Source organism: Euphorbia lathyris, chromosome 3 (genome assembly GCF_963576675.1).
Source record: "Euphorbia lathyris chromosome 3, ddEupLath1.1, whole genome shotgun sequence".
Taxonomy (NCBI): Eukaryota; Viridiplantae; Streptophyta; class Magnoliopsida; order Malpighiales; family Euphorbiaceae; genus Euphorbia; species Euphorbia lathyris.
The window spans coordinates 91,944,303-91,955,915 of record NC_088912.1 but is presented as its reverse complement, the minus strand read 5'-3'; the positions used below and the strand labels follow the sequence as shown (position 1 = coordinate 91,955,915).

Genomic DNA, 11,613 nt, shown 5'->3' with positions numbered 1-11,613 from the left:
CAACCCACATGAGGATTTTAGTGATTTTGGTAATTTGTTAAGGCATTGTAGGCACATGGTTGAGTTCTTACCGAACCTCATAATTGTGCATGTCCGGAGGCAAGCTAATCTAGTTGCTCGTGAGTTAGCTCGAGCGGCCAGATTACACGCTTGTCCGTCTTTTGGCCATATGGTCCTAGTTTTATTGGCCACTTGGTGGCTGCTGATGTAGCAAACGCTTCTTAATCAATATATTAAGCATGATTTGTTGATAAAAAAAAAAGGTTGTATAAATTTACTTGAGAGCTTATTCCTAATTATATACCTTATCAAATTCAAAATAATTGTCATATTTGAAAAAAATTCTTAGTCAGTTTTAATTTACAATGCAATTTTTTCTATTTTAACTTTTAATAATGAGTTTAATATTAATTGTATTTTTTTTTATCATTTTAAGTTTTCAATATATGGAAAGTTGTTCAATTTAATGAGAGTTCCAAAAAAATGATGATTATTATTCCTTCTATTTCAAAATAATTGTCACATTTGATTAAATTTTCTTCTTTCATATTATTTGTCATGTTTAGTTTTCAAAGCATTTTTTTTTATATTTTACTCTTATTAATGAGTTTAATATTAATTGTACTTTTTGTCATTTTAAGTTTTTAATGTATAGAGAGTAGTTCAATTTAATGAGTGACCCAAACAATGAGAATTATTAATAAAGAGAGATAAAATGTATTTTAGTCTATGTTTTATAAATTTAATGCAAATCAATCATTTTCTTAATAAGTGTGATTTGGTCAAACGTGACAATTATTTTGAAATGAATGAAGTAATAAAGAGAGATAAATGATATTTTGGCCCTCATTGATAAAAAGCTTACTGGGGTAAAATTATATGTTTGAACCACTTTAGAGGTTTTGACTAGTCAAACCTTTAATATTGATATCCAAAAATCTAATTTTGAAAAAGTTTGTTTTAGGAATTTTTTCAATTAACTTATTGTTTCATCTATTTTGAAGGATATTTTATTCCTAATTAGACTCTGTTCTTTTTGACTGAAATTAATTAAAATGAACTGAACTGAATGCTAATGAACTGAATTCTACTAAAACTGATATAATAATATAATCCTTTAAAAATAGCGATAATTAAAATAAAAAGCTTATAAAAATAATAATGGTTCTAATAATAATAATAATAATAAATAATTATAACTATAATAAGTAATGATAAATTACCGAACTCAATGCTACTGAATTGGAATTATTGATACTGAAATTAAGTGATAAAAAACAGAGTATTACTATCTTTTAATCTCAAATAAATTATTTACCAATGTATTTATTTGTCATTTTATACAAATAGCTATTAGCAATCAGCGGCTAGTCAAATCAACTAATGAAAAGATAATCCATTAACGGAGTGTTTGTTAGAGGGGATAAAGACACGAGGATAGAGATAAAAAAAAGTAAGATAAGTTATCCCATATTTGTTTTAAAGATATGTTAGGAAGATAAGATAGGGATATGCGTCTTATCCCTTAAATCCTATACCCAAAAAAGGATGGTATAAAGAGGTGAGATAAGCTCCTACAATTTTAAATAGATATAAAATTTCATCTTATTTTTGAAATTAATGTTATGTAGTTTAAATAATAATTTTTCATTATCATATTTTTATCCTTATCTTAACCATTTATCTTTCTAAGAATATCCCAACATTTAACAACTATTTACCAAACACATGGATTTTAGATTAGGTGTCGATGAATTTAATACGAATCAATCATTTCGTAACGTTTGGGAATATTTTTGGAAAGTAGTGAGTATGAGCTGTGACACATCGGGCACAGAGCTCAGCGCAGAGTTAAAGTTTGAGACTTTTCCCATTTCGAACACAACTTCGTGAACTCTACTGGATACTCTCTTACATCAACACAAGCCATTCGATTTCTCTCTTCGCGCTCCGGTCCTGTTCTTGCGTTAGCCCTAACTGTCAAGGTGAAATCTTCTATCTTTTTTTTTTTTTTCGAATTTCCTTTTTTGATCTGCCCGTTAATTTTGTATTACGGCCTAAGGAGTTATAGATCTTCAATTCCCTTTATTTCTTTTTGTTTTTCAAGTACATGCAGACCTTATTTTTCGTTTTTGTTCTCGCAGGGAGAAAAAGAAATGGTTTTGTCCTTCTAGGTATGGAATTTTTTTTGAATGAACCGGTGATTAGGCGAAAGTAAAGGTAAAATTTAGTTTGGGGGTTTTGCGGGATCAGCTTTTTTCTTTCCATTTAGGTCTATTAATTTTGTTAATTTGGGGTTAGGAAGTAGAAATGGAAGGAGGGTCGAGTAATAATTCAACACCTCCTCCGCATACGTTTGACAAATCCAGAGTCTTGGATATCAAACCGTTGCGTAGTTTGACGCCTGTGTTTCCATCCAGCCCACAAACTCCCCCTTTTGTCTGTGCACCTCCTTCTGGCCCTTTCCCGTCTGGGTTTTCGCCATTTTTCCCTTTTAATGGACCTCAAACTACTCCTGACCTTAACCAACAGACCCACACTCCAGCACCTCTTCGTTCTTTTAGGCCTCCACCACAGTCAAATGGTGATGTCACTAGGAATGAAAATGGAGATGGATCCTCCACACAATTGAGGCAAAAGCGTTCTGCAGCGCGCCCAAGGGCAACCATTGAAAAGAAGCCCAAGAGAGATGTCGAAATTATGCTGGCTGCTGCTGATAGTAGTAGTTTTGTTGTGGGGATCAGTTTGGCTCAGAGGGAGGATGGTGAGAGAGACATTGTTAATAGTGTGCTAATGAGGTTTGATTCCCTTAGAAGAAAGCTAAGCCAGTTAGAGGATTCCAGGGAAACGCCCAGTGGGTTGATAAGGCGTGCTGATTTGAAAGCTGGCAATGTTTTGATGAGCAAGGGGGTGAGGACCAATCAGAAGAAGAGAATAGGAGTGGTTCCTGGCGTTGAAATTGGTGATATATTCTTTTTCCGAATGGAGATGTGTTTGGTTGGGTTGCATTCCCAGTCCATGGCTGGGATTGATTGCCTGATATTAAGAGGCGAAGGAGAAGAAGATCCGCTGGCTATAAGCATTGTTTCATCCGGTGGGTATGATGATGAGGCAGAGGATACCGATGTTTTAATTTATAGCGGACAGGGTGGCGGTGCCAATAGTAACAAAAAGGATAAACAGGCCAGTGATCAGAAACTCGAGAGGGGTAACCTTGCGCTAGAGAGGAGTTTGCACCGTGCCAATGAAGTTAGAGTCATCCGGGGTATGAAGGATGTTATTCATCCAACAGCGAAGGTCTATGTGTATGATGGACTTTACAGGATCCAAGAGTCGTGGGTGGACAAGGGGAAATCTGGTTGCAATATGTTTAAGTATAAGTTAATTCGGGTGCCTGGGCAGCCGGGTGCTTATTCTGTTTGGAAATCAATTCAACAGTGGAAGGAAGGGTTTTCGACGAGGGTTGGACTAATTCTTCCAGACCTTACTTCAGGAGCTGAAAGTCTACCTGTTTCACTCGTAAATGATGTTGATGATGAGAAGGGACCTGCTTATTTTACATATTTCGCTTCGGTCAAGTATCTTAAATCATTTAAGTTAACGGAGCCTTCTTATGGATGCAACTGCAGTAATGCATGTGCCCCTGGTGATCTGAACTGTTCCTGCATTAGGAAAAATGGAGGTGACTTTCCATATACGACAACTGGAGTTTTGGTTGGCCGTAGACCATTGGTTCATGAATGTGGTCCCTCATGTCCATGCGTTCCAAACTGCAAGAACAGGATATCTCAAAATGGTTTGAAGGCTCGCTTGGAAGTGTTTAGAACAAAGGATAGAGGTTGGGGACTGCGGTCATGGGATCCGATTCGTGCTGGTACTTTTATATGTGAATATGCTGGTGAAGTTATAGAAAAAGTTAAGACAAGGCAAGATGGAGGGGGTGAAGATGATGAATATGTGTTTGATACGACTCGTGTATATGAGCCATTTAAATGGAATTGTGAGCCTGGCCTGATAGAAGACGATGGTAGTGATACTATTGAGGAGTTCGATATCCCATCTCCCTTAATTATAAGTGCCAAGAATTGTGGAAATGTATCTCGATTTATGAATCATAGTTGTAGTCCAAATGTGTTTTGGCAGCCAGTTGCATATGATCAAAACAGTGAAACGTATGTACATATTGCGTTTTTCGCAATGAAACATATTCCGCCCATGGCGGAGTTGACTTATGACTATGGGATTTCCCGCCTTGATGAGGCTAATGGTGATAATGCACTGCAAGGAAAAAAGAAATGCTTATGTGGATCACCAAAATGCCGAGGCAGTTTCGGCTGAAAGTTTTCAAGCAGTAGCATGGTGGCTGGAAGATCGAGGATTGCTCAAAAGGTCTGAATTCTACCCTGATTTTGAGTTTATTTGAACTTTGGTAGTGAATCAATGCTTTAGCTTCTTGCATCTGCTTGTGTTTTGTTAGTTATAAAGCCCCGATACTTCTAAGAGGTTAACATACGGATACGGCAAAATAAGTATCCCCTTTTTTCTTTTTTCTTTTAATTATGGGGATACTTTGGGGATACGTTTTAGAGTTAATTAGGTAAAGTTTAAAGCTTTTTTTTTTTAAATAACTTCACAAAAATAGGCCTTATTATATATAAATGCCTAATATAAATAATTAACTAAAAGCTAATCAGTAGGGTCAGTTTGGTACGTTGTAATGTAATGTAATTAAGGTTGTAATGTAATCAAATGTGTAATGTAATGGAATGGAATAATGATTCCATTACCATGTTTGGTTGACAAATTTTAATAAAATTGATAAAGTGCAATTATTATTACAATTCATTGTTTTTGCTCTTTTCCTCATTTTTCGTGTTTTTTTCATTTTTCTTTGTTCGTGGTTTTCATGTGGTTTTTTCGCATTTTTCCTGTTTTCTGATTTTCGTGTTATTTCGTTTTTTGCATTTTTTTTGCGTTTTTGGTTTTTTTCACATTTTTCTCTTTTTCACACTTTTTCGGTGTTTTATGTTTTCAATTTTTTTTTTTTGTATTTCACCGTTAGTAATAAAAATACAAGGGTTAATCGTAATGAGGATTCATACCTCTTTTGTTCGTAATGCCCATTACTTAAATTTACAAAGAAAAATTAAGTGATGTATTTGTGATTTCATTAAGACAAAACTGATATGACTAACCAAACATGGTAATGAGCTTCCATTGTAATGGGCGTTTTATTACAACGTACAAAACATGGCTTAAATGTTTGTAGATGAAGATCATGAAAATGTCTAGAATAGTCTTTAGACCGGGTAGTTTTATAATGGCTTATTAGTTGTGGTGAATGTTATTTGTGGTTTTATAATGGCTTTATATATATAATTTGGCGTATCTCCGCTTTACCCATATCTCATATTTGTTAGAAATGGCGTTTGCCGTATCTGTACTCGTATGCGTACCCATGTACCCGTGTCAGTGCTTCATAGTTTATAACCTTGTGTGGTGTTACACGCTGTTGGCATACTATGTTATTGTTGCGAGCGCACACCCCTTTACTGTACAAGTAATATGGAGAAAAAAGCATCTATAGACGATTTTAACCTACAAAGTCCGAAATTATGGAAAAGAAAATTAGGATTGTTTAATATTTTAAAAAAAGTACTTATTAGGCTGGCTTTCGGATATTTGTCGAGTTGAGTTTTCCCACTCTCTCTCCTACAAAGTTGTGTTTTTTTCGTTTTCAACTTTGAGTTTTGTCTCAATTAGATCACTCCGTCGATTTTAGTGGTTAAAACGCATCGAAATAATGACATGAGTGACACGTCAACATGAGTTAACTCAAATCTCTGACCGAAACGAAATGTGACCGTCACATGTTGGGTATTTTTATGAAAAAAACTAAATTTTAGTTTTTTTTTCATAAAAATAATCAACATATGATAGCCAGGTGGCGCATGCGTGGATGTCATGTGTCATTTCAGTTAGAAATATGAGTTGTCTCATATTGACGTATCACTTATGTCATCATTCCAATGTTTTTTAATCACTGAAATCGTTATAGTGACCTAATTGAGAAAAAACTCAAAGTTGAGTGATTTTATTGAGACAAATTGAAGTTGAGCAACGATTTTAAGATAACCATGTAAGTTCAGTGACCAATGGTGCATTTAACCCGGTTATAATAAGGTTTTCACCCAACCCATGTAAGGACACTACTCGATGGATTATGGTTTATAGTGGGTTATACTAATTTTTTTAGTCGGGTTGGATTATATGGGTTATGATAATTGGAGTATACGATTTGGACTAATTTTTATCAACTGATGAGCTGTTTTTTTTTTTTTCAATTAATAAATAAATTATATTTCATTGATTACGTGATATTAAATTATTACTCCAGTTTGTGTTCTTCTTTTCATCCGGTAAAGTCTAATTTTTTTTATTAAATTATATGCTATACCTCCAAGTATAATAATCATATAACTCATAGTAGTGTTCACATGAACCTTGAATGACCAAATGTCAGTCATCGGGAAATAGAAAGAATTTAAGTAAAGCTTAATGAATATTTACACCCTTAAACTTGGCATGTTTTGCCTATTGGTACCGTGAACTTTTAAAATAACCTATCACAAGCATATCACACACCTATAATTGGTTTTAAAAACCTATTGCATACCTATAGTTGGCTTATTCGGATCTCCTGCACACAAAATCGTTGATATACAGATCAATGATTTTGTATGCAGGAGGTCCGAATGAGCCAGCTATATGTGTGTGATAGGTTTTTAAAGCCAATTATAGACAACTATAAGTGTGTGATAGTTTATTTTAAAAGTTCAGGATGCTAATAGACAAAACTTGCCAAGTTTAAAGGTGTAAATATGCATTAAGCCTTTAAGTAACTACTCATAATTGATTAAAAAATTAAATAATCACATCTATGTTGTGTTGACACATCCAACAATGTATTCACATATAACAAAAGCTTTGGAAATCATTAATTTTTTTTGTTGGTTTTTATGTTTTTTTTTTCTAGAAACTTTCACTTCTTTTCTGTATCACTTTTTTTATTATTATTTTAGATTTTTCCGTTTTTGAATTTTTTTTTAGGAATTCTACCATACACCGGGATCTATTAAAAGACACCAATCAACTTCCATAAGGTGCTATGCATCAATCTTTAAATTAGTCGAATGTATTGATCTGTGTACATGTGGTGAAGCTCTTAGCCTAGTGGTTGAGAGCATACCTATTATGACTAGGGAGGTCATGGGTTCGAATCACATCTGGGGGGGTGGGGATTTTTCTTTCTTCTTTAATGTAGGCGCATTGTGCGCAAATTTTTGATTGATCTTTGTATAAACAATTTTTGCCTTTTCCTTTTATTTTCTCAATTTATAATTTTTTTGGTTTTTTTGTTTCCTTTTCTTTTCATTTTTTCAATTTTTTTATTCTCTATTTTTCCAGTTATTTTTTTTGGTGTAATAAAAATACAAAAATAAATGTCAAAGTATGGATAAAATCTTAAAACTCAAATGAGTATATAGGAACATAATTATATCATGAATGTAATGCGAAATAAAAATTTAGATGGGTTATTAGATGGTTTATAATAAACCATCTAATATAAGTTTGATAACCCATAAAAACTTGCTCTCATGAGTCGGATGAATTGAGTTTGGATGGGTTATAATAACCCGTCCAATTTTGAACACTCCTAGTAATTAGGGCAGAATTGAATTAGGGAAGAGAAGGATAGAAGAAAAGAGAAGAACAGAGATTAGAAGAAGAGAATCCCGGAGTTTAGAGAAGAGAGGAAGAAGGAAAGAGAAAGTAAGATTTCATTAATTTTCATCTGATACGTTTTCCTTACAAGAAGAGAAGGATAGGAGAAAAGAGAAGAATAGAGATTAGAAGAAGAGAATCCCGGAGTTTAGAGAAGAGAGGAAGAAGGAAAGAGAAAGTAAGATTTCATTAATTTTCATCTGATACGTTTTCCTTACAAGAAGAGAAGGATAGGAGAAAAGAGAAGAATAGAGATTAGAAGAAGAGAATCCCGGAGTTTAGAGAAGAGAGGAAGAAGGAAAGAGAAAGTAAGCCTTCATTAATTTTCATCTAATACGTTTTCCTTACAAGGCATGACTCTATATAGACAAACCTACTGCTGATGTGGCAGCAGTTACGGAATCCCACAGCTGTAAACAGTCCTAAATAACAACTAATTAACACTTAAATGTAAAACAATCAACCACCTACTTAATAGCTAATAATTCCCCTTTTAATTTCTCTAATAATTCGAATAATCGTGACTTATCTTTTTGGGGACTTGGGAGATTTCTGAGTAGGGATGTCAAAATGCGGTATCGTGTGTCATGTGATGTACATATTCCATATGATATACATGGCACAAAAATGATAACGGTATCTAACGAGTTGTGTCAAATGGGTTATCTTTGTAAATCATGTTGTCGTGTCAAATTTTGACGGCCTATCTAAGATTCATTGAAGTTCATTGGAGTAGTGACTTGATAGATACTGGATACATAACTGAAGTAAAATACTGATATATTGAAATATAGAAGAAGGAATACAAGATCAACAAAGATAACAAAGATAAATGGATAGAACTCATGTTCTAATCCCCCAGGAGAAAACCTCCCTCTGCTAAAGCAGCCACAAAACAATCAATAAACTATCCCCCTGGCTTCCTAAACCCTTTCCTCTTAAATATTAACGCTTATACCTAAAATGCCCTTTGCCCTATACAGGGCACCCCTTCTAGAACCTTCCTGCCACTAGGCTATACATTCTCTATCAGACTTATAAGCATTCCACTTGTGCTCCCCAACTTTCGAGCATTGCTGTTACCATTTATGTCCATCCATACAAATGTCAACTCGTTTTGCTATGAGTGGCCAATTGGTTTGTGCTACAACTTCATTTGACATGTTACCTTCTTTTTGTAATGGTAATGGTCATAGTTGTCAAATTGAGATTCAACTCGTGAATCGAAATCCTCATTTTGTGAATTATGACTCGTGAATCGACGGTTCAGATTCATAATATTATAAAAAAATATAATCTTTACCATGTTGAACTTCAAATACTATCAAATATTAGTCTAGAGTGAGTTTAGCATTTTCTGTTTTTGATGAACTATGATGAATATATTTTGATTATGATCAATTGTTGTTGCACCACGATAAAGTAAGGCTTAATGCATATTTACACCCTTATATTTGGCAAGTTTTGCCTATTGGCACTCTGAACTTTTAAAATAACTTATCACACACCTATAGTTGGCTTTAAAAACCTATCACACACCTATAGTTGGCTTTAAAAATCTATTACACACCTATAGTTGGTTTTTTCGGACCTACTGCACACAAATCGTTGATCTGTCAAAGATGACAGACCAATGATTTTGTATGCAGGAGGTTTGAATGAGCCAACTATAAGCATGCAATAGGTTTTTAAAGTCAACTATAGGTGTATGATAGGTTTTTAAAGCAAATCTATTATACACCTATAGTTGGCTCATTCGGACCTCTTGCACACAAATCGTTGATCCGTCAAAGATGACGGATGAATGATTTTGTATGCATGAGGTTTGAATGAGCCAACTATAAGTATGCGATAAGTTTTTAAAGTCAACTGTAGGTGTATGATAGGTTTTTAAAGCCAAATATAAGTGTGTGATAGGTTATTTTAAAAGTTGAGGGTGCCAATAGGCAAAACTTGTAAAGTTTAAAGGTATAAATATGCATTAAGCCATAAAGTAAAGACGTTTTCTAAATAGCATGAGATGGGACTTGCGTATTAAAATTGGAAAATCGTGTTAATATGTTGTGATTTGTTAATTTATTATAACAATCTTATTTCTTATTCTTTAAATTTCTTATTGATTCTTTTTCCACTAATTTATCTCTTTCCTTAATTAGAGTTTTTCCTAAATAACAATCTAGAATCTGTGATAATTTAGATTCGCCCTTTAGATCTCATTCGAAATAGAGCTGAATCGTGCAATTCGAATAGTGAATCATAAGATTATGTGATAATTTAGATTCGCCCTACAGATCCGGCTCGAAATAGAGCTGAACTGATTCAAATCATACAAATCGAATCGTGAGTTTCGCCCTTTAGATCAAGTTCGAAATAGAGTTGAATCGTGAATTGTAAGATTATGTGATACTTTAGATTCGCCCTATAGATCCAGCTCGAAATACAGTTGAACTGATTCAAATCATATGGATCAAATCGTGAATCGTAAAATTCTAATAACAGTGGTAATGGTATATTTGAGGTAGAATAAGCCGTTGCTCATTGCTTGTTCGGTTTCAACGTTTCATAATTGCTTTGTTGTTGGATATGACTAACTCAATTGCATCTTTGGTTATAATGTGGCAGGCAATCAATCCCTTGTGAGAGCAGAAACCATGCCTGTTATGGAGCAGAATCTCCATTAAAATAGTGAGAGCTAACAAGCAGATGTGCAAGAGCCAGGTTAGTAGGAGTAGTAGATGAAGATGAAGATGATGTTGTACTTGTAAGAATATTTTCCCAGGTTGTAGAGCGAGCCTCCAATAAGAGGTTTTCTTGCAAGCTTCTAATTTTGTGCAGGAAACTGCCAGTTAGACTAGTTTGTGCCATCTTAGGGGGGCTTGTAGTTTTAAGGACAAAGATAAAACAAACAAACAAAGGCACAGATTTCGGATTAGTGTGTGTGTTTCTGTACTTTATGGTTTGTTGGGATGTTTGTATGTATCGTAGTAAACTTAGTGGCTCTTTCACTGGGCAATTGGCTTTTCTTTTCTTTTTCAAGCCTAGATTATTTAGTTATACATATTTGTTTCCTTTTACAGCATTTATTTATGTCTGGTTGCATTTTTTTTAAGGATAGGAGGGCGAGCCTTGGCGCAACGGTAAACGTTGTTGTCGTGTGACCAAGAGGTCATGGGTTCGAGTCTTAGGAGCGGTCTCTTGCCAAATAAATTGGTAGGGGAAGGTTTGCCCCCAGTACACCCTTGTGGTGGGATTCCTCCCCGGACCCTCGCTCAACGGGGATGTGTAGTGCACCGGGCCGCCCTTATAGGAGTCTTATCTATGTATTCATATGGTTTATCGGTCCTTTCCTTTTCATCTGATCCGATTAGTGAATGACCAAATGAATTTGATCAGTTACCTGTTAGGTCTAGATTATTTAGTTACAGATATTCTGTTTGCTTTTACAGCATTTATTTATGTCTGGCTGCATTTTTTTTAAGGATAGGAGTGTTATCTATGTATTCATATGGTTTAATCTGTCCTTCCTTTTCATCTGATCTGATCAGTGAATGATCAAATGAATTTGGTCAGTTACCGTTACATCTAGATTTATGGTGGTTATTAAAATCATCTTTAAGTCTTAGATTAAGATCATCTTTAAGGTTCAGATTTACAATCATCGACGCAAACAAAGACTATATAAAGTTTATGGCTTCCCAAGGCAATCAAGCTCTAGGTTCTTCGGTAGCTGATTTACGACTTCAGCTTCTTCAGTAGCTGATTTACTAGGCTCTGCTTCTTCGACTTCAGGTTCATCAGTAGCTGATTTACTAGGCTCGGCTTCTTTCC

General features: G+C 34.5%; 1 protein-coding gene across 1 annotated transcript; it reads left to right on the top strand.

Annotated features, from left to right (window-relative positions):
* Window positions 1-1,825: 1,825 nt before the first annotated feature.
* Window positions 1,826-10,859, top strand: LOC136223258 (histone-lysine N-methyltransferase, H3 lysine-9 specific SUVH3-like). Its single transcript, XM_066011166.1, has 3 exons — window positions 1,826-1,985; window positions 2,145-4,389; window positions 10,408-10,859. Exon 2 carries the CDS (start codon window positions 2,311-2,313, stop codon window positions 4,336-4,338), a length of 2,028 nt encoding a protein of 675 aa, XP_065867238.1. The 5' UTR covers window positions 1,826-1,985; window positions 2,145-2,310; the 3' UTR covers window positions 4,339-4,389; window positions 10,408-10,859.
* Window positions 10,860-11,613: the final 754 nt, after the last annotated feature.